General features: G+C 40.3%; 1 protein-coding gene across 1 annotated transcript; it reads right to left on the reverse strand.

Moving 5' to 3' along the window:
* Positions 1–3,494: 3,494 nt before the first annotated feature.
* Positions 3,495–27,060, reverse strand: CGA (glycoprotein hormones, alpha polypeptide). Its single transcript, XM_075200620.1, has 4 exons — positions 26,959–27,060; positions 16,495–16,601; positions 15,404–15,591; positions 3,495–5,112 (listed from the first exon to the last, which is right to left on the reverse strand). Exons 2-4 carry the CDS (start codon positions 16,592–16,594, stop codon positions 5,035–5,037), a joined length of 366 nt encoding a protein of 121 aa, XP_075056721.1. The 5' UTR covers positions 16,595–16,601; positions 26,959–27,060; the 3' UTR covers positions 3,495–5,034.
* Positions 27,061–27,364: the final 304 nt, after the last annotated feature.

Consider the following 27,364-nt stretch of genomic DNA (forward strand, 5'->3'; position numbering starts at 1 on the left):
TCACGGCCTCACAGACTCTCCCCCACAGTTGGTGACGCCGCCTTAGAGGAGTCCGGGCTGCCAGGTTCCCTAGGATGACCTCGTAGCAGGGAATGATGTTGTGCACCAACACACAATTCTCATCATGTGAGAAGCGCACATTCCTCCCTGCCTTGGTCTTCCTGCCCTGTCCTGTCTCCTCAACCTCTCCCTCTCCCTCCTCTGACCCCTCAACCTCCATCTCCCTCTCCTCAGCCTGTTCTCCCCTCCTATCTCTGGACATTTTTACCCAGAAGACAGAAAAACACAAAACACTGAAGGACTTACAAACACAAAGAACAAACTACACTACCTACAGACACACTCTCCACACAGTCACACACAAGTAACACAGACAAAGGACAAATCAAATACAAAAAATACAAGACAGAAAATAAATGAGAAAATAAAAGTACAAAACAGGAAAAAACCACAGGACTACTCACACTTCAAACAGATATCGCTCCACCAATCCACCAAACTCCAACTCTCACCAACTCTCAGCAAACCACTATCCTCCAAACTCCTCTCACAAAACTCCTCTAAACCCTATCAGAGAAAAAAGTGTCAGGCCAGTGGTTTATATAGGGCTTGTGATGTCAAATCTCCTGACTTTGAAAATAGGCAATAGTAACAGGTCAGGAGACAGGTGTAATTTTCAAAAAAACCGCCTTTACACAAAAGCGCCGTCATTTCAAGCAAAAGCGCCATGTTCTATTCAAAGCCGCCGGCGGCTTTGAGCATTACATCCCGCCGTGACATCGCCGGCGGCTTCAAATTGAAGCTGATATGCGCCCATTAGTAAATCCGGCTGTTTGCAATGCAAACACGCCGGAAAACCGCCGCGATGCATGGCGGCTTCAAGCCGCCATGCATCACGCCTGATAGTAAATCTAGCCCTTGGTCTCCTTATGGTAAGAACAAATTGGACTAAAAACAACATAGGTGATCAATTTCTGTCTTTAAGTCTTGTATGTAGGGGGTTCAAGATGTGTTGTCTTTCAATGATATAGCCCAGACGCCCTCTTTTAATCACCAACTGTAACCTCAAAGGTTTTCTTTGCTGAAATGAGACCTGTAGCATGGACTAGATATAAAACTATGTTTTATGTTATCTCTTTTCAATAAGACTGACAGCCTAATATTGCACACTTGCGACCCAGTTAGATGAGAAATTGGATTCCAATTGTGGCTTGCAATGACCAGAAATACTCAAAAGATTGAAGCAAAATGATCATGACGAGTAATTGATCCAGGACTGTTGCAGTTGCACCAATGTTCTCAGACCTTTTTCAACAGTTAGTAGACATCAGTAAAACACATGCTTATCTATGTGGGCACAACAGTGGTTTAGTGATTAGCACTTCTGCCTCACACCACTGGGATCATCAATTAGATTCCTAACCATGACCTTATCTGTCTGGAGTTTGTATGTTCTCCCTGCGTTTGCATAGGTTTCCTCCGGGTGCTCCGTTTCCTCCCAGACTCCAAAAACATACTAGTAGGTTAATTGGCTGCTATTAAATTTACCTTAGTCTCTCTTGGTTTGTGTGTGTGTATGTTAGGGAATTTAGACTGTAAGCTCCAATGAGGCAGGGAATGATGTCAGTTCTCTGTACAGCGCTGCAGAATTAGTGGTGTTATATAAATAGATGATAATGATGATGATGATCTATGACATGGACAATTTCCCTGCCAACAGCTACAATTGTTAGTCCACTACCTTATACATCAAGTGTTCCACTAACCTTTTAAACTGTAAACTCATTTGGGGAGGGCCATCATTTTATTTTATGTCCTTGTATGTAATTTGTTGGTGTCATGATCACCTCAATGCACAGCAGTGCGTAATATACACTATATGGACAAAAGTATTTGGACGCTTGACCATTACACCAACAGGGACTGTAATGACATTGTATTCAAATACATATATTTTAATATGGAGTTGGTCCCCCTTTTGCAGCGATAACAGCTTCCACTCTTCTTGGGAGGCTTTCCACAATATGTAGTGTTTTCATGAGAATTTATGCCCACTCATTCTGTAGAGGTTAGGCACTGATGTTGGACAAGAAGGCCTGGCTCGCAATCTCCATTCCAGTTCATCCCAAAGTTGTTTGATGGGGTTGAGGTCAGGACTCTCTGCAGGCCAGTCAAGTTCTTCCACACCAAACTCATCAAGCCATGTCTTTTTAGTCCTTGTTTTGTGCACTGGGGCAGTCATATTGAAATAGAAAAGGGCCTTCCCCAAACAGTTGCCACAAAGTTGTAAGCACAGCAGTGTCCAAAAAGAATTGGTATGCTGATGTATTAAGATTGCCCTTCACTGGAGATAAGGGACCTAGCCCAAACCCTGAAAAACAGCCCCATTTCATTTTTCCTCCTCTACCAAACTTCACAGTTGGCATAATGCAGTCAGGCAGGTAATGTTCTCCCGGCATCCGCCAAACCCAGACTCGTCCACCTGACTGTCAAACAGAGAAGTGTGATTCGTCACTCCATAGAACATGTTTTCACTGCTCCACAGTCCAGTGTCGGTGTGCTTTACACCACTCCATCCGACGCTTGGCATTGGTCTTGGTGATGTGAGGCTTGCATGCAGTTGCTCAGCCATGGAAACCCATTCCATTAAGCTCTCAACGCACAGATTTTGTGCTTACATTAATGCCAGTGGAAGTTTGGAACTATTCAGCTATGGAATCAGCAGAACATTTGCGACTTTTACGCACCATACGCCTTAGCAGCCGCTGACCCCGCTCTGTGATTTTATGTGGTCTTCTGCTTCATGGCTGAGTTGCTGTTGTTCCTAAACAGTTGACAGTGGAATATCCATCAAGGATGAAATTTCACGAACTGTCTTATTGCAGAGGTGGCATCCTATCACAGTACCATGCTTGAAGTCACTGAATTCTTCAGAACGACCAATTTTGTATTACAAATGTTTGCCAATTGAGACTGCATGTCTAGGTGCTTAGTTTTATACACCTCTGGCAACGGGTCTGATTGAAACACCTCAACTCAATAATTTACAGGTGTGGCCAAATACTTTTGTCCATATAGTGTATCAGCGCTTTATAAAGGAAACACTTTTTTTTAATGACTATGTTTTCTCCGCAATTTTTAAGGATTATAATAATGGGCATCATTGTGTGCAATTAAACACTCAAAAATCCTTCAACTGTACCAAGTTTATTTAGGATATACGGTGTCACTGCTCGCATCGCTGTACATTATAGTGATCACAATGCACTATGACAATAGCAAGTAACTAGACAATCTATTCTAGCGCAACACATAATAGTAGTTAGGCTCATAAAGTTGTGTATGTTACAAAGTCATAAAATAAAACACCAAACAAATTACTTAAAACTTATTGCAGATTATATTTGACAAGATCAGTTGTTTATTGAACAAGAGAGTCATTATATCAGCTTAAAAATAACATGTAATATTAACATTTGTGAATAACTGGGGAATATATAAAATTCAAAGCAATGTTGACTACCTTAAAGAAAGAAGCATTTAAAATGAGTTATTCTTAATTCTTTCTTAATATTTACTGACTTTTAAGTTTAGAAAAGGGTATCATTTTACATATAATTATGTTGTTTAAAAGGGTTTTGCATTGTTGATTTTTTATGATCCTTTCTAAAGGCATCTTTTCATACATTTATTTTTTTATTACATATACAAGATCTGATCTTCGTGATAAATGTCATAGTTTCTTTCAGTGAATATGTAATGAAGTCTTGGTTTTATCCATACCTCACCTTAAATAATGCAAAGTCATTCTACTTTATCTTAATATTCCTCAAGAGAAAATATTGTATGATTGGTTGCTATGCCTGAATTATGTTGTGTTTTAAACAATCTAGTTCTTACCTCACTGTTACTGACCATTAAAAGTCATACGATACAAGCACATAAAATCCTTAATAATAAATATATGAATGGCCTGTAAAATGTAAATTAGATTATTTTTGTTTTTCAAACATTGCCTTTGGTTTTAATCCAATCTTGGCATTGTCCAGAATGTGGATATAAAATAAAGGCCAACTATAATGAAAAGTATATTTATGTTTAAATATAGCTTTAAGTAGAGCATAACTGTGCTGAAAAATGATAGGTATCTGCATTATTGCTTATTAGCTGACAGTGTTGTCTACAGTCATAATTAGCTGCTGTATAAGGCTCTTGAAAAAACAAACATGATGGTCCTATTAATTCTATATTAATAACTCTGAAACTGTTTCCACTTTTAGATTTTTTTCCCTATTTTGCCTAGTTTTCTACAGTGCTTCCAGTTTTTTTCCCATTTTTTTACTTGGTTCTTCCATTTTTTCCCAGTTCTCCCGCTGTTTCCCGTCTTTTTTCACGGTATTTCCTAGTCCCTCTGTGTTACTTTTCCTCTTTAATTTTATGTATGTACCATGGCATTTTAAGTACAAATTTCAGGGAAATTTGAGATTTTGACCAGGAAAACACTGAAGAAAGCTGTTGTCCATAATAAGAATTTTCAAAGCTATGCTCAAAAATTGACATTTAGAATAAGATTGAGCGCAATGGGCATATCACATAATAAATGCCTCTCATAATCTAATAAAGAATTTCTGGTGAAATAAGCGTTGCTTTCTTTGAAAATAGTGTTCAGAATGTCTAAATCCCAATGTGTGGAGTGCAGCCCATTCAAAAACAGATCAGTGAGACATGCAGCGTTTTACTAATATAACATATTACATACAGTTCGTAAATGACAAGTGTCACATTATATATGTTACTATTATAGTGATTTATCAGGAAAAACATGGTTACTACTTGTGCTGTCAAACAAAAAACTAAATAGAATATTTTAGCAATTTAAAATTTTATTTTAAAGTAACGACAGCAAGTCAGGGGAAATAAATGAACTCATGTTCAGGCATGTTAGGCTAAGAACAATGTTTCATATATAAAAATAAAAAATAAAACAGGAGAGTTAATTAAAACTATATTTTCATGTAAGATAATGTTTCACATTTAGGATTTGTGATAGAGGCATGTACTGCAGTGACACGCTGTATGATTTTCAATCTTCACAGTATCCGATAAAGTGATCTGTAAAATATACATCCATGGTGTTAAAAAGACAATAATACTTTACAGATGGTGGGCCTGATTCATTAAGGATCTTAACTTAAGAAACTTCTTATTTAAGTCTCCTGGACAAAACCATGTTACAATGCAAGGGGTGAAAATTAGTATTCTGTTTTGCACATAAGTTAAATACTGACTGTTTTTTCATGTAGCACACAAATATCAACTTTAAATTTCAATTTACAAATAAGCTTCAAGTATTTGTGTGCTACCTGAAAAAACAGTCAGTATTTAACTTATGTGCAAAACAGAATACTAATTTTCACCCCTTGCATTGTAACATGGTTTTGTCAAGGAGACTTAAATAAGAAGTTTATTAAGTTAAGATCCTTAATGAATCAGGCCCGATAAAATCAAACTACTAAGTGCTACATCCTGATATTTATTTCATACAAACATTAATGATATAGGGCAAATGGTTTCTTTTAAAATTCCCAAGTTTCACATAACTTAGTTTAAAATATACATTTTTTAAGATTAAAAAAAACAAAACATAGGCACATGCCCTATGTTTTTACAGATAACCCTGCTATTACAGCAGGACCCACGCTGTCATACTTGCCACTGGACAAAGGTGCTGTGTCCAGAAATAGGTTTTGTTAGGAGAAAGTTGCTAGACAGCAGTTTAAATATTGATTTATATAATTGCCTTTGTGTTGCTTAATATTGGTGATCACTTGATGTATAATGTCATAATATTTGTTTCATTCTGAAAACAAAAATTGACTGTATTTACCTGTTTGCAACTTGGCACACAACTTTTGATGACCTAAGACCAGCTTCATGCAATAGGTACACGTCTTTTAAAAAATAATGTTCAATAGACTTGATAGACCTGCGCTCAAAACAAAATACAGTGGCACTGCCCCGAACAATTCATTCTGTCCTCTGTAGCATGTGAATCAAGTTTCTCTTATCATTTACGTTGCTTTTTCTTTGTGTATGAAAGAAAAAAAATACATAATTGTTGCCCAAGCAAAGAGCCTCCTCTCAGCCTCCGCTGCAAGCCTGTCAGACTGCGGTTAGGACACCATTTTGCTTTTAAACTAAGGTAGCAGAATAACTGGTTTATATTGGATGTAATAAAAAAAACAGTCAGCTTTAACCAAGTTACATTAAATCAAAAGCAAATGCTAATTGCTATGGATTACAGCAGATACTAAGGATTAAACATAATGTGCTAACACACCCCCAACCACCTTTCCATCCCCTAAAAAAACCTAAAAAATGTATCTGCACTACCAAACGCACCAATGACACCTGCATACCCCACCCATTCACAGGATTTAAACAAATAGGACCGGGCGCTCTTGCACAAAAATCGCTGCACCTCATCAAATAATACAATGCTACAATAACGGAGAGGGCGCTGAAATGGAATATGTTCTATTTAACCTTTACTTATATGTTTGACAAGTGATTTACCTACCAACATCTAAGCTGGACTGTCCAGCCTAAATTGGGGTAGTTGGGAGGTATAGGCAATGGGTAAACCCAGTAATAAAGGAATCCGGAATAAAATTGACATCAGGGAGTATATGTATTAATCTGTGGATTCATCAAATCGCCGATTTTCCACAATTTAATGGTGATATTTAAAACAGCAATTTTATTAAAGGCAAACCCCAGCTAGTGCATGGCCGTCAAAATCATAGAAAAACAGTGACTTGACAAACCTGCAGATTAATACATTTACCCCAGGAATAGAATGTAAATAAGACAAGTCTACTTTACTCAAATACAAACAAAATGTATACACAGTAAAAAAAATCTTAAAATCTTTATGATTAGCTTGTTTGTTCAACTATGATTCATTTTACAATACTTAAAGCATCACAAATCACGTTAGCAGACTTATGTGTTGGTATCCAATCCAACAAAGTGTGAGCACCAGATTTATTGTTGCCCTTAGTACGCAAAGTGACTAAAGTATATTGCTATTAGGTGGAAGATATACACAGATTAATTTCTTAACAAAGACCATAAGACTCTAAAAGACTATTGCTTTAGTTAGGAACTATTGACTGAAGAAAGACTATCCCCCAGCAAGGGTTAAAAGAATTTTAGATGTGTATGACCAAAACAAATGAAAGGAAATACTGGAATTACTTCGACAAGGACAAGTAACAACAGGGGGATTGTAAAGGAGCAACTGCTTCTGACTACCCACTACAAAAATAATGTTCCGACTCAAAGGGATTCTCATGCACATGTTTAAACATGCACTACTGCATTGTGCATTTCTGCATGAAGATGTCATAATGCACGCATAGAAGTGAAGAGTGCATCCCCATGTACATCCACAAGCGGCGTGTGTCTGCATGTGGTTGTTATTGCTCACATGTGAATACACAGAGTGTTGGTAGTGCTGCAAGCAAATCCCTCAGCAATCACTCACAACTGCCAGGGACAACCCTCTGCACACAGAAGACTGCATGAAAAAAGAGTACATAACTCTCAGGCTTAAAAATTGTAATGCATAGTAACACAATGTTGAATTTAAATTTCAGTGTAACTTTCACTTCTGGACCCCTATGCTTGGAGAGACAACAATAAGGGTATACACAGGTAAGTGTAGCATGCACCATGGAGTTGTGGCCTATTCTGATTTGCAATCTCCAGATACACCAGTTAGCATATGTTAGACATGGTGTAAAGTTACATGCTGATTGCTGATGATGATTATCATTAGCATGTATCTTCAAAAGTCTTGAATTAAACAAATAAGTAAATAATGGTGTGGCCCCTTCCTCAATTAAAACCAGTACCGGCACACATAGTTCATTTGCTGGGCTAGTTATCATTAAATCGGGGGAACAAAAAACATTGCGTCCCCCTGAAAAAATCACCAGGCTATGCTAAGCTGGGCTGATCCCCTCTGATCTATCTATCACTGTTGACAACTCCTCTATCTCCCCTGTTCCCCAACTCTGCTGCCTAGGTGTCATCCTCGACTCCTCTCTCTCCTTTTCCCCTCGCATTCACTCTCTCGCCAAATCCTGCCGTTTCCATCTTCGCAACATTGCCCACATTCGGCCCTTCCTCTCCCAGGATGCCACCAAATCTCTCGTCCAATCTCTGATTATCTCCCGCTTGGACTACTGCAACCTTCTCCTTATTGGCCTCCCCCTCTCTCATCTCGCTCCTCTTAGATCTGTACTTAACGCCGCTGCTAGGCTTATTTTCCTCTCTCACCGTTCAACCTCTGTCTCCCCACTCTACCAAGCCCTTCACTGGCTCCCCTTCCCCTACAGAATCCTTTTCAAGCTCCTCACTCTGACTTACAAGGCCCTCGCCAACTCCACTGCTCCCTACATCTCCAACCTTATCTTTATTCACACTCCCTCCCGCCCACTGCGATCGTCCAACGATCGTCGCCTCTCTTCCCCTCTGATTACCTCCTCTCATGCATGTATCCAAGACTTCTCCTGCGCCGCTGCCCTCCATTGGAACAAGCTGCCCCGCTCCATCAGAACTTCCCCTAGTCTGTCCTCTTTCAAACGAACATTAAAAACCCACCTTTTCCTAAAAGCCTTCCAGTCTCATGCCTAAACTCCCACCGGTCGGCTACCTCTCTTTCTCATCCCTTCTTCCCTTCTCCCCCTTCCTCGACTCGATCTCCGTTTCTCCCGTCTCTCCATCTCATCCGTGTGTCTTCCTGTCTTCCCTCCATTTAGATCCTACCTCCTGTTTCCAACATTTTTAATTGCGCTCTCCAGCTACTCAGCTCACTTCCTCTCGGTCCCTCTGCCCTCTGTCTCGTCTCGCTTCTCTCCGCTCCCCTCAGTGAATCTTACCTGTCATCCGTGCCCACCCTCTTGGGCCATAGTTACCTGCCTGTACTCACTTTTCCCCTCCCTCTCTTTCTTGCTGTGCCTGAGCCCAAAGAGTTATAGTGCTTACTGTTACTTGTACTGTGCTGTTTCACCTTGTACTGTGCCATTGTTTGTCCTTGTACGGCGCTACGGATACTTTGTGGCGCCCTATAAATAAAAATTAATAATAATAATAACAGGGAGACCCACAGCATACACCCATCAATTAGCTGTAGACTGACTGACAGATAGCAGGCCCATATCTTCCTCCCCCTGAGTCTGACACCACCCACCTCCCCTCAATAAAGGTGATTAGGACAGGTACATTGTTTGGCTTATTTGCCATACCCTAGGGCCTGCTAGCTGTGAAAGAAGATTCTCTGCTAAACACATGTGGTAAGTCATCCACTTTGTCACACATCCCCCCTTCCCCCCAGCAAAATCAAGTCAGATGACATGGACTCTGTGGTGAGTGCAGGGCCACCAAGAGCGGTGGGTGGGTACTAATTACCCGGGCCCGGGCATGAAAGGGGGTCCGACTCGGAACCTCACTGCCGACTATTGGTTTGTTTGCTTGTTTGTTTTTAAACCTTTTTTTTCTTTTGTTTTTTTTCCTGCAGGGTGGAAGGGGGTTGGCTTATTGAAACAAGGCATATATACTGCCGAAGAGGGCGGCGTATCTTAAGATGTGTATGACTCTGCATATATGCAGAAATATACTTTTACATGCTCTTACTCCCATTTGGCAGCCAACTCTGTAAGAGCCCTTCTATCTGTCAACAATCAGAAATAATGGTCAGTCTTTTTATTCCTCATCTTCTTCTGCACATCCTCACACACATTGTTTTACCCAGTGGTATCCTCCCCCAGTGCTTTCTGAACTTACCCCTCCCCAACTATCAACTCAGAATCATCTGCAAATGCTGGTTTTGACAACTATTTTTCTGAGACAGTTTCTTGTGACCATTAGCCCCACCCTGTTTCTTGGGAGCCATAATCTGATCTAGCCTTCACCTCAGTCTGGCAGGATCCCTCCCAGGTCAGGATGCTTCAGCAGTATTATCCATACTCATGTACATGGGTCATACATGATATGAATCAAGCTGATTGTTTATATATGACCTCGCGTTGATACTGCAGCTGTGTTTGATGATGAAACATAATCATAAACATAAACATAATTACTGAGCAGTAATCCTGAAACAATGAAACAAAAGGGCTGGACTCTGTGCTTGTGACCAGAACTGATGTACGAAAGTCACTGCTGTTGTTAAGCATAGAAGGGGGTATTCTGATGATTCAAGGAACAATCCCAAGGTTCCCCATAGAAGCTTAGCAATATCATCATCATCAATTATTTACATAGCGCCACTAATTCTGCAGCGCTGTACAGAGAACTCATTCACATCAGTCCCTGCCCCATTGGAGCTTACAGTCTAAATTCCCTAATATAGACACACACATATATACAGACACAGAGAGACAGAGAGGGAGACAGACAGACAGAGAGGGAGAGACTAGGGCCAATTTTGATAGCAGCCAATTAACCTATTAGTATTTTTGTGGAGTGTGGGAGGAAACCGGAGCACCCGGAGGAAACCCACGCAAACACAGGGAGAATATACAAACTCCACACAGATAAGGTCATGGTCGGGAATCGAACTCATGACCCCAGTGCTGTGAGGCAGAAGAGCTAACCACTATGCCACTGTGCTGCCACAAGTATACTACTTGACGACTTTATTCTTGGCACTGTGTTGTATCTGGCAAAATCAAGTCCATACAGTGCTGTAAAAATCAGAGGAATTCAGCAACGTCTCCATAAATAAGGAGCTGAATCAGGTGTGTCTGAAGTGCAGGTAACTGCAGGCTGCAGAAAACCTTAGGAGTCTCTAGTATGTCCACTGGGAACTGATCTCTGTGGAACCCCATGACAGCAGAATAGGAAAGTAACTGATAACACAGGTCTACGATGAAAAAGCTTTATTAACGAATTTATGTGATTTTTGGCTTCTGAACACGAAAATGACTCCCGATTTTGCATATCACATGACGTTTCTTTTTCTGCAAAACGTGTATTTATGAATAAGTCATTTTTTCATATTTTATAAAGTAATAAATGTATTCTACATCTACTGCCTACATTTATTTTAAAACATTGACTTAAATAAATTCAGTCGGTAGTATAGAACGTTGAAATTCAGTTCTTGTCATAAAACTCCCCCCCCCCTTCCCAGTGTCAGATTAAGGTCCACACGGGTATGGAGCTGAAATTTACAAAGGACCTAAACCCCGTATTGTCTAAAGCAGCGGTTCCCAAACTGTCACAGGGGTGCCGCTATTGCCCTAGCAAGAAAGAGAAGAAAAAAAAACAAAAAAAACCCAACTTACCTATCATCCAGCGCCAGATCCTCCTCCTCACTGACTGCCGGGCATGACGTCATCACGTCCGTCCAGCCTCAGTGAGGAGCAGCAGCAGAGAAGACGTCAGGAAAGAAGGTAAGTAAAGAAGAGTGAAGGGGGGCACAGAGAGACGCTGAAGGGGCACAGAGAGAGACACTGAAGGGGGACAGAGAGAGACACTGAAGGGGGACAGAGAGAAACACTGAAGGGGGACAGAGAGAGAGACACTGAAGCTGTAGAGAGAGAGACACTGAAGGGGGACCGAGAGACACTGAAGGGGAACAGAGTGATACATGCTGAAGGGAGACAGAGAGACACTGAAGGGGGCAGAGAGAGACACTGAAGGGGGACAGAGAGACACGTTGAAGGGGGACAAAGAGACACGCTGAATGGGGACAGAGAGAGATACTGAAGGGGGACAGAGAGAGAGACACTGAAGGGGGACAGAGAGACACTGAAGGGGGACAGAGAGAGACACTGAAGGGGAACAGAGAGACACTGAAGGGGGACAGAGAGAGACACTGAAGGGGGACAGAGAGAGACTGAAGGGGACAGAGAGAGACTGAAGGGGGACAGAGATACACTGAAGGCGGACAGAGAGACAATGAAGGGGGACAGAGAGACACTGAAGGGGCAGAGAGAGACACTGAAGGGGACAGAGAGACAATGAAGGGGGACAGAGAGACACTGAAGGGGCAGAGAGAGACACTGAAGGGGGACAGAGAGAGACACTGAAGGGGGACAGAGACACTGAAGGGGGACAGAGAGAGAGACACTGAAGGGGGACAGAGAGACACTGAAGGGGGACAGAGAGAGACACTGAAGGGGGACAGAGAGAGACACTGAAGGGGCACAGAGAGACACTGAAGGGGGGCACAGAGAGACATGGAAGGGGGACAGACAGAGACACTGAAGGGGGACAGAGAGAGACACTGAAGGGGGACAGAGAGACACTGAAGGGGAACAGAGTGATACACGCTGAAGGGGGACAGAGAGACACTGAAGGGGGCAGAGAGAGACACTGAAGGGGGACAGAGAGACACGCTGAAGAGGGACAGAGAGACACGCTGAAGGGGGACAGAGAGAGATACTGAAGGGGGACAGAGAGAGAGACACTGAAGGGGGACAGAGAGACACTGAAGGGGGACAGAGAGAGACACTGAAGGGGGACAGAGAGAGACTGAAGGGGGACAGAGATACACTGAAGGCGGACAGAGAGACACTGAAGGGGGACAGAGAGACACTGAAGGGGCAGAGAGAGACACTGAAGGGGGACAGAGAGACACTGAAGGGGGACAGAGAGACACGCTGAATGGGGACAGAGAGAGATACTGAAGGGGGACAGAGAGAGAGACACTGAAGGGGGACAGAGAGAGACACTGAAGGGGCACAGAGAGACACTGACGGGGGGCACAGAGAGACATGGAAGGGGGACAGACAGAGACACTGAAGGGGGACAGAGAGAGACACTGAAGGGGGACAGAGAGACACTAAGGGGGACAGAGAGAGACACTGAAGGGGGCAGAGAGAGACACTAAAGGGGGACAGAGAGACACTGAAGGTGGACAGAGAGACACGCTGAAGGGGGCAGAGAGAGACACTGAAGGGGGACAGAGAGAGACACTGAAGGGGGACAGAGACACTGAAGGTGGACAGAGAGAGATACTGAAGGGGGACAGAGAGAGACGCTGAAGGGGGACAGAGAGACACTGAAGGGGGACAGAGAGACACTGACGGGGGGCACAGAGAGACATGGAAGGGGGACAGACAGAGACACTGAAGGGGGACAGAGAGAGACACTGAAGGGGGACAGAGAGACACTAAGGGGGACAGAGAGAGACACTGAAGGGGGCAGAGAGAGACACTAAAGGGGGACAGAGAGACACTGAAGGTGGACAGAGAGACACGCTGAAGGGGGCAGAGAGAGACACTGAAGGGGGACAGAGAGAGACACTGAAGGGGGACAGAGACACTGAAGGTGGACAGAGAGAGATACTGAAGGGGGACAGAGAGAGACGCTGAAGGGGGACAGAGAGACACTGAAGGGGGACAGAGAGACACTGAAGGGGGACAGATTTGAGACATGCTGAAGGGGGACAGAGAGACACTGAAGGGGCAGAGAGAGAGACACTAAAGGGGGACAGAGAGAGACACTGAAGGGGGACAGAGAGAGACGCTGAAGGGGGACAGAGAGAGATGCTGAAGGGGGACAGAGAGAGACGCTGAAGGGGACAAAGAGACACGCTGAATGGGGCAGAGAGACACGCTGAATGGGGACAGAGAGACACGCTGAATGGGGGCAGAGAGACACGCTTAATGGGGGCAGAGAGACACGCTGAAGGGGGCGGAGAGACACACTGAAGGGGGGCAGAGAGAGAGACGCTGAAGGGGGGCAGAGAGAGACGCTGAAGGAGGGGGACAGAGAGAGAGACACTGAAGGAGGGAGACAGAGAGAGAGACGCTGAAGGAGGGGGACAGAGAGAGACGCTGAAGGAAAGGGACAGAGAGACACGCTGAAGGGGGACAGAGAGGTGAAGGGGCGCAGTGATATGATGAAGAGGCACAATATGATGGTGAAGGGGCCTAAATACATCTTACGTCATTTTGACCCAACTACTTAAAAAACGGGACTACCCGGTAATTAATTTGGCTTAGGGGTGCCTTGGAAAGATTATGGTGACCATAAGGGTGCCTCGAACTGAGAAAGTTTGGGAACCACTGGTCTAAAGGAACATTGCACACACACAACAACTACAACTACAAGGTGAGCACATAAGAATACATTCCCATGTTTTCTTTGTGAATGGAATAGCAGAGCTAAGAATTTATATTGGCAAAAATAAAATTGGCCAGCTTGAAAAAGTTTAGAAATTGGAAAACATAATGTCATCAAATCCAGTTTAGTAGAGCCAAATAAAGTTTTACCTCCACCGCTATATATAAAATTAGGATTGATGAAATAATTTGTAAAAGCACTGCCTAAAGATGGAGAAACTTTCAAATATCTTTGCACCAAATTCCCTAACATATCCAATGCTAAACTGAAGGAAGGCATTTTTACAGGCCATGCCATTAGAAAGTTAATAAAAGAACATTTTCGGGCATGTAATGAATATTGTGGAACTTTCGGCGTGGACTTCATTCAAACAAGTGATTTCAAAATTTTTAGGCAATGTCAAGGATCCAAACTACAAAGAAATTGTCAGGGACATGCTCAATAGTTACAGAACCTTGGCTGCAATATGAGTTTAAAGGAACATTTTTTGAATTCCCATATTGATCATTTCCCAAATAATCTCAGAGACTACAGTGAAGAACAGGGTGAATGGTTCCACCAAGACATTAAAGATGTAGAAAGAAGATACCACGGTCGTTGGGACATCAGCATGATGGATGACTACTGCTGGATGATACACAGAGACGACACAGGAAAAAAACTTATAAGCGAAAATCGAAAAAACGAAGTTTGAAGAAAAAAAAACCAAGATATTAAAATATAAAATATTAATTTCAATAATTATGGTTTTGTTTCTATAATTGTTTGATTTTATTGTTATTTTTATTATGTAATTAAGATAAAAACACAGTGATATCATCTACACTTCTTTGTATTTCACAATAAATATGTCAAAAACAATTAAACTTCTTAATTTTTCTTAAAAATAATGTAATAGTTAAGTGTGATGTGGTATTTTTTTTATATACTATTTCTTGATGTACACAGAGGTATAATTAAGAATATAAAAGTAATATTAAAAATGGTTTCAATACCTTAAATTTCGCAGTCCTGTGTAATCTGTCATCAGGATCAGTGATGCCTTTACCTAATATCATTTATTGGTGATGAAGGCCAGCAGCCTTAATTGTACATAACCATCTACATGTGAAGAACTATTTGGCTCTTCCTATATGTCATTAACATTAAGTTTTTCAATATTTTTAGAATTCATATTTTTATTTTAAGTCTGTACCTGATAAAGCAAGATCATGACACTTAGAATGAGATATTGTCCCTATGTAATTCTACTCCTTACCCTGTATTGTGTCTTTGCAACACAGCACTTAGCTTCGGAGGTAATGTTCTTAGGCACCAACATTGTCTTCTTTGATCTCATCGGGGTAGGGTATGCCCTAGAGAAGCAGCATCCACTGCACTGAAAAATCGGCCCTTTCCCCATCTTTGAAAAATAGGTATTTTCCTTCAGTCTGCACTCAGGACAGCCTGGTGTACAGAAATAAAATAGCTTCATTTAAAGAACATGTAACGTTTATATCTGACACCAATATATATATTTATTTACTGAGCTGAATATTAGACATGAAATAATTTAAGTGTTCATACATAAAAATATGCAGAAGATTGCTGTATTAATAGGGAAATATTTCTCTAACACAGGAGACAGAGACTGATTACTAGGCATACTTGTTTGTAGAAATGCATTGTGTGAATGTACAGATTAAAGACAGGGAAAGGCCAGCAAGGTGTAGGAGGGGCTTCAGCTGTCAGTATTGGAGTGGGAGGTAATACCTTAGTTTTTAATAATGCTGCAGTATAATGTCAGTTAAAAGCAAACTAAAATTTTTGTTCCTTAATATTAACATCTGAATATTGTATTTCTTGGGTTTAATGGTACTTTAAGGGTCTTCATACTAGGTTAGTGTATGATATAGGCAGGTATATTTCAACTAGGTTTCTAATCTACTTGTTTAAAAACCCCAGGAAAATGTTATTTTCTGTGAGCTGCTGGGGGGCTATAGGCCTGTTAAAAAGCCAAAAAGAGTCCTGGGGGTAAATGTATCAAGCTGAGAGTTTTCCTGCGGGTTTGAAAAGTGGAGATGTTGCCTATAGCAACCATTTAGATTCTAGCTGTCATTTTGTAGAATGTACTAAATAAATGATAGCTAGAATCCGATTGGTTTTTCAAACCCGCCGGAAAACTCTCGGCTTGATACATTCACCCCCTGGAGTTTAAAAAACTGTCTGAGGCCAGTTGCACAAAACTTTTGGACTTGTGTGCTATCTCTTGACTGCTATAAACACCATATACCCCAGGAGATGGTACCAAAATACATTTACATAAGAAATAACGATCTTGACAGTAGATCATAGAACAATCATCCTTACCTGGAGCCAGGAAATTTTCTTCAGGGAAGGCATGAAGGACATGCATACAGACTGACAGAAAGACAAGAACAACTGCTGTGTATTTCCCATAACAATCCATAGTGTTCCTGTAATACAGTAAAAGACAAATAATACACTAGTTTCACATTTTAAATTATTTTATTGTATAGCATAGCTTAGAGTTACACCTGCCTAAAGCTATCAAACAAAACAGCGCTATTATAAGAATATTCCATCACTTACCCCATTAAAGCCGCAATGAGGTGTTTATTTAACATGAATCACTACGTTAAGAATACACATTCAGTTCATTTTCCATTGGGGCTTTGATTAATGCTGATAATAATGATTTACACTTTTCCAAGTGTCTTGTAAACGTCATGACAACCGCAGTCTGAAGACATATAATGTCGTAAGCAGAGAGACTTTTGAAAATTCATAGCATAAAACTCTGCCGCCTCTTTCCTCTGCCATTACGTGACTGCTGAGGAGCTCCATCACTGACTGGCTCAAAAGAGAGACCTTTTTTGTGCAGTGGCAGACATATCAATCTACCCCACTAAGTGCTTTTTCAAATGGAAAAAATGACTATATGCTTCAATTTCATGTTAAAGAGGTAGAAATTTGTTGTTTCTAAGAAACAAAGACTGAGTGAAATTGCACCTTTAATGTCAATACTTTCAGAGCATGAAATATGTAAAAAAAAGCTTTGTGAGTTAGAGATTTTGGGTGACAAAAAGGAGAAATTGGGTTTACAAATGAGCAGTGACTCATAACAACACCAACCAATTAGCTTTGATCCGATCTACAGGGCTATCAGTTCTCATTTTTCACCATTTATGCCAGTTGTACACCTAATGTATTAGTAATTCCTATATTATATATACATAGTGCCCAGATTACCATATGATTATGTATCAGTGGTTCCCAGATTGTACTTGCAACTTGTGTCCTTCTGCCTATATGGTAATATACCAAGTGAGCCCAGTTTGTGCTAACAACAATTCTCAGTGCCTTATTTCATATCGCTATATTGGTAATTGGCCCTAAATGAGACCATGGTGGGAATCTACTAAATGTCAATTTTTTTCCTCACATTTCTTAAATCAAGCTCCCAACAAAAAAAAAAAATGACATTTATTGTCCCAAATCTTTAATCTGCCAAACAGTAATATTCACATTGATTGAACTAGATTTATTTTTTTTGTTGTGGTAATTTTTACAAAGCTGTTTGTAACTCCCAAACATGGCTGTTTTTAATTCAATAAATTGATGTGGGATTAAAGCAGCTAAAAGTGGCCTGGGAAAAACCACTTGTGATTGACTGGTGGTGAAGGGAGCCACAAAGTCTCCCTGCTTTCATCATTTAGCAGTGGCCAGTGTTAGTGAGCAGATGCATCATTCTGTATGGGGATTTTTTTTCTCATTTGTCCACTTGGACTATGACAGGTCAAGAGTTTAAATGTATTTTAAAATTGTGTCTATGTTAACTTATTTTTACTATTTTGGTATATTGAACCAGGGTCTGCAAGACCCCAGCCCATTATACTGGGACAACTAGGAAGGCAAAGTTGCATTCCTGGAGCATTAAACTTGTTCATTATCCCAGTTTCGGCAGCCCAGTGGGGTTTATAATAGAGATGTTCACTGACCCCCGTGCTCTGGTTTTGGTTTTGGATCTGTATTAACTTCGTGTTTTGGTTTGGGTTTTGGCAAAACCGCCCTTGCGTGTTTTAGTTTTAGATCCCTATTTTTTAATAAAATCCTTACTTTTTTGCTAAAATCACATAATTTTGCTTTTTTTCCCCTACATTATTATTAACCTCAATAACACTATTTTCAAGTCATTTGCAGTCCATTTTGACCACCTCACAGGTCACAATATTATTTTCATACACTTTCAAACAAAGACTGCAGTGACCTGGCTGGATGCTAAGCGACAGAGCAATGACACAAACACACGGCAGTTCATAGCACATCTAGGAAACATTGCCACACAGCAGTGGCAGAAAAGAAAAGTGGTGCAAGATGGGATTGTCCTTGGATCATGAAATCAGTTATGTGCATTTGATCGTTTCACCCGTTCCTTGGATAATTGTGGTAATTCTATAGCTAATACATGGCGATGAGCGCTGACCCTTCCCGGGATGCGTGCTTTTAACAGACCCAGACTAATCCAGGGCGCCAGACAATGCACTAAAAAGAGCCATTGTAATTTACAGCAAAAAGCAAGTTCATCACTGAGCTTCGAAATAGGCCCTAATTCCCCAAAAATTACAATATAGTTAGGTACCTTTGACATAAAGTGCAGATTGCAAACACTTTGTGCAACATTGATGAAACTGCAGCAAAGTGGAAGGTACTGCATATAAATGTCTATTTAGACATCCATTACTTCTGCAAGAAACGTTGTTCTTTGTTAATAAAACTGTTCTCTTTATACCGTTCAAAAAAATTAAAAACAATCCTCCAACATTCTTTGGATGTTGATAGTTGATAGTAGGATCAGGTGGAGTTACAGCAGAGGTATCATTAATTCTGGTCAATTATTTTACAGTAGACAAGACCGGATGTCAAAATGTTGTGCTGACTCATCTGCATCATCAATGTGTGTCTAAGATTTTTGCAAATCACACAACAGTATATAGCACATGTAGGTAACATTGGCACACAATGGTAGATGAAAGGAAAAGTGGTGCATGATGGAATTGTCCTTGGGCCCTCCCACCCACCCTTATGTTGGATCTTAAAAAGGACATGTACACTTTAACAAACCAAGCACTTCAGTGACAAGGAGTGTAACTTTTGAGGTTGATGTGCTTGGTTTGTTTGGGCCCTCCCAAAACAAGCTAACAAAGGCCTTTAGGCACCTAAGGTAAAAGTACTGTTAATGAACAGTACTATGGCAAGATGTTGTTGTCATCATCCTCAGCCTCAACCATACCCTCATCAGTTTGTACATCATCCTCACAAATTATTAATTCATCACCGCAGAAATCCACCATTACAGAAGTCTCAGTATTTTGATGTCATTGGCGGGAAAGGCCTTCCTCGTGCAAATTGAAGTTCATTTTTATGAACATCATCTTTTCCACATTTTGAGGAAGAAGCCTGCGACGATCTCTGACAAGGTTCCCGGCTGTGCTGAAAACTCTTTACGAGTACACTCTGGAGTGTGGGCAGTGCAAAGTGAGTTGGTACATGGATCTCCAAATTTTTTTACTCCCAGTATGTAAAGGGACTGTCTGATGTGTCCATTTCTATGCTGTTGTTAAAATAATCCTCCACCATCCTTTGGATGTTGATAGTAGGATCAGGTAAAGTTACGGCAGAGGTGTCACGTTTTTTGGTCAATTATTTTAGACCAGACCAGATGTCAAAATGTTGTGCTGAGTCATCTGCATCATCCCTGGGTTCCTTGGGAAAGCTAAGTTTTTTCCTAGCAGCAGTTGACTGAGAACCTGAAGGAGGAGACGCCTGTCACGTAACACTTGAGCTGTCATCTTGCTCACCAGAAGCGCCTTGCATCTCTTCAGATCTGGGTCAGCTGGAAACAAAGAGAAGACATAGCTCTTAAACCTAGGATCAAGCACAGTCGCCAAAATGTAGTGATCCGATTTCAAGATTTTGGTAACTCTTGGATCCTGATGAAGCGTATAAAGTACTTGATCTACAAGTCCGACATACTTAGCATAATCACTTTGTTTAATCTCCTCCTTCAGTTTCTCAAGCTGCTTTTCCAAAAGCTTAATTAAGGCAATCACTTGATACAAGCTAGCAGTGTCTGAACTCACTTCACAGGTGACTACTTCGAATGGTTTCAGCACCTTGCACAACACGGAAAGTATTCTCCGCTGCGCTTGAGTAAAATACATATCCTGAGGAGAGACTAAGCGGGATAAGCCATGTTGCAATGACATCCCTTAGTTTTTGTAAGAGATTGTCAGATGTATGCCTCTTAGTGAGCCGGTTATACACAGAGTAGCCTGCCTCTGAATAATATGACGTACATGCTGCTGCTGCTGTTCCTGCTGGTGAAGGCGAATCACCATCCCAGTGGGCTGTCACAGTCATATAATCTTTAGTATCTGTAGATAAGTGTACAGTGGGTAGAATGAAATTTTGTAGCACTATAATTACATTTTTACGAACCTTCTGGTAGAGGTAAGGAATAGCTTTTCTAGTAAAATGGTGTCATAATGGAATTTGGTAACAGGGACACAAGACCTCAACTAACTGTGAAAAACCAGCTGCATTAATAGTGGATATTGGACGCAGATCTAATACTAGCATAGTTGCCATGGCGTCTGTGATCCACTTTGCGACTGAGTGACAGCTTTTATACTTGCTTCCTCTTGCAAAGGATTGTTTAACAGTCAATTGTTGTAAACTACTACTAGTCTTCATCTTGGTCTGCTTCTGGGATGAAGATTCACCCCCAGCAGAAGCAGCAGCAGTGGGACTAAGGCTCAAGAATTCTCCTGAGGAATCCAGGATAGTGGAGTAGTCATCTAGCCTTAGCAACTTGGATGCAGGACTAACTCCGATCGCTACTGAGGATATTCATGAGGGCGGTGTTGTGGGTGTAGATTGCAGGTGTCGGGATCTAGCTGAGAGAAGGGACCTAGCTGATGCTGGACTGCTTGTTGTTATTTTTTTAGCATAAGTTTCCAATTTTCCCAACAGTTTGATATGAACTCACTTCAAATGGCGTAACATGGATGAGGTTCCTAGATGGTTAAGGTCCCTACCTCTACTGACTGTGGCTTTACAAACGCTACAAATGGCTAGACAACTATTGTCAGGAATTTGGGTAAAAATAATTCCACACATAAGAGGTGGATTTTTTTGGTCTTATGCCCAGGCATGACAATGGCCGTCTTCTTATCATGTGCAAGAACTGCTTCCACTGGTGCAGGACTTACACAAACAACATCATCCTCATCAACATCCTCATAAGAGCCCTCGTCAGCTACACAAATATCCCCCTCATCCTGTTGCAACTCCAAAATTGGCATCCTCAATTTGTATATCAGCGGCTACACTTGGGCTGTTCATGCACACATCTGCAGAAATGCTGAAAGGGGCCATCTTTATTGGTACACTATCAGAAAGGTCAGGCTTACACATAGTACTCGTGGATAGACTCTCCTCAGGGATTTGTGTAATTTTTGAATCTGAACATACATTTTCCTCTAATGCCTTACAGTTTTCTTCCAGCTCGGCTTTTACATGTAAAAGTATATGGACACCACTTTTGTAGTCAGAATGACAAGGTCTTGCTTGGGCATGACTGACCTTACAAGAAGATGCCTCAGTGACAGTTGTAGAACTAGCACTCATAAAGAAAGGCAAAGGCCTCATTCTTTCCCAGCCACTGCATGTGTAGAATGGCATGTTGGCAGTTTTATTTTTTTAATAACTTTGCCTGGATTACAGGTCTTTTTTTTCTTGACAAAGGTAAAAGGTGTTTTTTTACATTTTTATTTCCCTGACTTAAAAACACTATACACTTTAACATAGACTTTAGCAGATGACGCAGAGGGATTACTATCATCACGACTGGTGCCAGCAGCTGCTTGGTGCTCCAGGACTTCTGTGTACTGCTGTGAATCTATTTTGATAACACAGTACAATGTGACTGCAGATTTAGAGGACTGCCAGCCCTTTTATTTCTATTTCAGAAATGACAATTAGCAATGGACCTCTCCTCTTTGTGTGTTACCTATATAACACTGTACATTTTGCCTGCAGATTTAGACCAAGACTGCAAGCCCTATTATTTCTATTTCAGCAATGACAATTAGCAATGGAGCAATGGACCTCTCCTCTTTGTGTGTTACCTAAATAACACCGTACAATTTGACTGTAGATTTAGATCAAGACTGCCAGCCCTATTATTTCTATTTCAGCAATGACAATTAGCAATGGAGCTCTCCTGTTTGTGTGTTTCCTATATAACACAGTACAATGTGACTGCAAATTTAGTCCAAGACTGCCAGCCCTTTTGAAATGGCGCTGGATCGCCGTGGAGGGCGATACTTATAGAATCCAAAACTTGAGAGATCTGACGACATAACGATGACATTTTGCCCCATTTTCAGTTCTGAGGGCGCGCAACAGTTCGGTGTGCTCTCAGGGAACCGAGCCTGAGCATCTCTAGTTTATAAGAGCCTGAGCACTTTTTAGCACAGGGCTGAAAGTCTTAGGGAGAGGTGGGGTACAATTTAACGGAGCTTATTTGACCGACAGTGAGTAGCACGACAAATTAACGAAACTGACTTGCCCGACAGTTAATAAATGCTGACTGACCTTTATAATGACAAAAGAAGTCCCCGTCAGTGTGGTAACAAAACACGAGCACCAGTAAAGATGGCAGTGTGTTTTGACGTCATTTATAATGGCTACTGCTATATCAGAATTTTTAAAGCACCAATGCCGAATCCCTAACCTTAACCCTAACCCTGACCCTGTCTGTACCCTTTCCCTTTTTCTTTTTTCTGTACCCCAAAAAAACTTTCAAAGTTTTGTTCAATAAAAATAATTGATAAAAATAGAGATTTTTATAATTATTTCTGAAAAACAGCATTAGGTTCCCCACCCCCCGTCCTCCAACCCCACCTCCATGTGTGTGCATTTTCTCATCAATCCTTAATAAAGAGACTATCGTAATGGTTGCTGTGGGTTTATGAACAGTAGCACTTCTGTGCTTTGTAAATGTAAGTAAATCACTCCAGAGGGACATTTTCAATATGTTAGGTAATCAGTCACTTTCTAAGCAACCATATGCAGAAATTAATCAACATCTGACATTTTTGTTGATTATAGGTGATTTTAATCTGATTGTAATGTTGCAAAGCAATACTTGTTTTTTAACAAGGGAATGGCTGCCACCTAGTGTCTCAAGAAAGTATAGGTAACTCTATTCAATACTTTCCTTCATTTTCTGGGGAATGCAGAATACCGTAATACCACTATTTTCATTCCTAGGGCCTGATTCATTTGAAACGTTGAGTCAATTTACGTGGTGTATTGTGCGTTTTTTCACTCTACGCATGAGCGAAACTGAAACATACGCCAACAAACACAATTAATGTTTTCATGTAAATGACACTTCCGGCTACCTACGATTTGAAGGGTGAAATAGGGAGGAGAAGAGGTGTATGCACATTTTCAATGCATAGTAAGAGCGTGCCAACGACGAGCCCACGCAGCAGCACCTAGTTTAGGCTTAGGACACCTCTGAAGTACATGTTTTTCAATCGTATCCGTTGAACCAGCTACAGGGTAGATGTAAGTACTGAGTAACAGGGATGACTGTTGCTTATGCATGCTAGAATATGTGTTTGCAATTAACAGCAACTGTAAAAATGCATTTTATGTACAATAGACATTAACAACATCCTGATAAATGGATTTCAAGGAGGAAAAAAAAACCTTTTTTAAAAAATGTTTTTTTCCATTAATGACTATGGGCCTGATTCATTAAAGAACTTAGGCAAGAAATTTCTTACTTAAGTTTCCTGGACAAAACCATGTTAAAATACAAGGGGTGAAAATTAGTTTTATATTTTGCACATAAGTTAAATACTGTCTGTTTTTTCATGTAGCACCTAAATATCAACTTTAAATTTCAGTGTACCAATAAGCTATCAATCATTTGTGTACTACATGAAAAAACAGCCAGTATCTAACTTATGTGCAAAATAGAAAACTAATTTTCACCCCTTAATGAATCAGGGCCTATATTATTAACAGGTGACAATAATTAAATACTTTTTTCCTGTGCGTTCTACTGGCATTTTATATTCCACATATGTTTTGTTTGTATCCTGTTGTGTCTGTCTCAATATAGCAAGTGCCGTATATGCAGAGAGTACCTAAATCCATATTCAACAATGAATACGGATGTGCATATGCCTGATTTATATGCATTTATTTATTTTTTAATGCCCATTACATTTATTTCAGTGCTATATTGAATCAGACCCCTGGGGCCAGATTTACTAAACTGCAGGTTTGAAAAAGTGAAAATGTTGCCTGTAGCAACCAATCAGATTCTAGTTATTATTTTCTAGTTTTTTTCTATTTATTATCTATTTTCTAGTTATTATCTTCTGCTTCTACCCCTTCATTCCCCTTCCCCTATCCTCCATTCCTCCCTCTCTCCCCCGTGTCTCTCTGTCTGTCTACCTCACCCCTTAGATTGTACGCTCCTTTGAGCAGGGTCACCTCTCCTTCTGTCTCACCACTGTTAACTCTGCTCTCCAGCAACCTTGTCGTCCTCCTCGAGGACCCTCTTCCCCCTGTCCCCTCCCGCTCCCTCCTCTCCCCCCCTGGGGGTCTCCCTATAATCCGTGCCCTCCCTCTTGGGCTCCGTCGTATGCAGACCTTCCCCTCTCCCCTCCCCCGCCCTTGCTGTGCTTTGAGCTCACAGAGTTACTGTGCTTATTGTTTACTGTACTGTGCTGTCTCTCCTTGTATTGTAATTTCGTTTGTCCCTGTACGGCGCTACGGACACCTAGTGGCGCCCTATAAATAAAAATTAATAATAATAATAAAAAAATATTATTTACTTACATTCTACAAAATAACAGCTATAATCTGACTGGTTGCTATAGGCAACATCTCCACTTGTTCAAACCCTCTAGTGTCCATTCTGGATGTAGTTTTCAGGATTGCGATACAGAGCTCACAATACAGGACCTTTGTTTTTACATAAATGTCAATCAGAATATTGACAAACAAGATGAAAAATTTGCTTAGTTGTAAAATGATCTGGTACATTTAACATAACAAATAAACTTATGACTCTGTGATAGTAATATCTTTAATGATAAATTAACATTGGTAAAAAAGCAATATTTTAATGTACCTATATAGGAATTGATAGGTATTGTGATATTAAATATTCCATGTGTTAATAGGCAGGGTAATTATACAATTTACATTTTCTACAAAATTTAATCAAATTGTTATATAATTTAAAAAAAGTAATACATGGAAACATTTTAAATGGGAAGACCACATCGGGTAAGCTCCCTCTTTAGTGACTAGCACTTCCCAGTGTCTCTACTTAGATGCTCACCATTGTCTGAAAGCGGCTGCTTTCACACCAAACACTGTCACAGAGTGGTTAACCCAAGATGCACAACTTTTTCCGTAAACAAACAACGTACTTCAACAGCTAACTCTTAACTTTGCTGTGGTGCCAACAGGTAAAAAGTTTTGTGGCAAACAGTAAAATAACTGTATTTCACTGCATAACATTGTTGTTTAAAATAAGTGTCTTAAGACATACATGATAAAAGATGGTCTTCAAGCTTTCTTTTTATAGCTTGTTAACGCACAGACACTAAAATCTGAAAATCATTCTACAATTATGTGTCAACAACTTGCTCAGCTATATTGCCTGTGTGTGTCCATCAGCAAAATATGTGTTTGCACACTCAATAAGTTGTCATTTATATTGCTATTCAGTGTTGTCTCCACGGTTTTTCTCACAGCTTTAGGTACCCAAAAGTAATAATATAGTCCACTCTAAATAGATAGATAATAGAGGCCCCCTCAAAAATCTTTGACCTGTATAAAAGCGCTTGATCTTTGGTTACTTCGGTCATATATCTTTTCAAAGTCTAATCTCTTTATAATTTAGGAGTACATTATCATATACATAACAAATCACCAAGCAGCTGTGTCCATAAAAATGCACAAGACTGCAAGCTGTGCCTTTATACAGCACTCATAACACTGACGTGACCTTCATATCCTGATGATGTACAGGAAGGTGTAGTTATTATACAATGTTCCTAATCATACAGTAATAACACCCATACTACTGGTAACTATCTGTTAATGCAACATGTAAATTATATAACTAATTAACATTTATATGGACATACAGAAAGTAATTATATGTAAAGAAAGGTTTTGATTCACAATGTATTGATTGATGTAGTCAAGTAAATGTTTCCAATTAAAATTTGTACTTCACATCCCCTTAGGTTAAGTACTAGTGTTATATACTAATAAGTACTAGTGGTATATTCTAAAGTAGACTAGACAAAATGGATTAAATTATATAATTTTGTTTTAGTGAAATTATTTAGTGAAATACTACTTACAACCTGGTTATAGCATATTTCCCTTTAATCATCTGATACAAAATGAATACATTTCACAATTTACTACAAATATATTTACTATTACAGACATTTCTAAAAGTATGCATGACAAAAAAAAGCAACGTGGAGCAATGATATCATGGAAAAATTGGCTCAATCTTGTTTGTCCAGTTTTCTATTGAAAATTAATTGAATATCAAAGATAAATAATCCATACATATAAACTGACATTTATTAAGAGCAATCATTTTACATAATTAATATATATTGCAACAGTGTATATTTTTTCCATCTTTATAAAGTGTGATCCTCCCAAAAAAGCAAGAAATAGATCTGTTACCTTTATCCTTTGGTACAGGGAGTTACGAGTGTAGTTTGATGATCACTTGATGTCAGATTGAAGTTCTCCTGTAGCTACTGACTTTTTTCCTTTCTCCTTTTATACCAGTTGCATCTATAACATAACATTTAGCAGATAAGCTAGGGATCAACTCCCCCGTCTGTTGGCTGCAGAGCAGCTATTGATGTAATTACTTTTATATCCACTTAATCGTTTCATGTTTTTAAAATGAATCTAATGTACCTCTTACCATACTGCCAGGGTCAAGTTAACATCAACAAGAACAAACTCAGAATTAATTATTGAACCGTATGCTCACATGTTGTCTCAATATTAAAATGTTCTTGCTCCTGAAACTTCTTATCTTTAACAGAATTAGGGAAATCAGTTAATCCCAGTGAATTGC

This window comes from Mixophyes fleayi, chromosome 3 (assembly GCF_038048845.1).
Source record: "Mixophyes fleayi isolate aMixFle1 chromosome 3, aMixFle1.hap1, whole genome shotgun sequence".
Taxonomy (NCBI): domain Eukaryota; kingdom Metazoa; phylum Chordata; class Amphibia; order Anura; family Limnodynastidae; genus Mixophyes; species Mixophyes fleayi.

Coding starts and splice junctions, on each gene's coding strand:
- CGA (XM_075200620.1), bottom strand. CDS start 16,594: ATGGATTGTTATGGGAAATACACAGCAGTTGTTCTTGTCTTTCTGTCA. Junction 15,592..16,494: donor AGAAAATTTCCTGGCTCCAG/GTAAGGATGATT, acceptor TCTGTACACCAG/GCTGTCCTGAGTGCAGACTG. Junction 5,113..15,403: donor TTGCAAAGACACAATACAGG/GTAAGGAGTAGA, acceptor TATATTTTACAG/ATCACTTTATCGGATACTGT.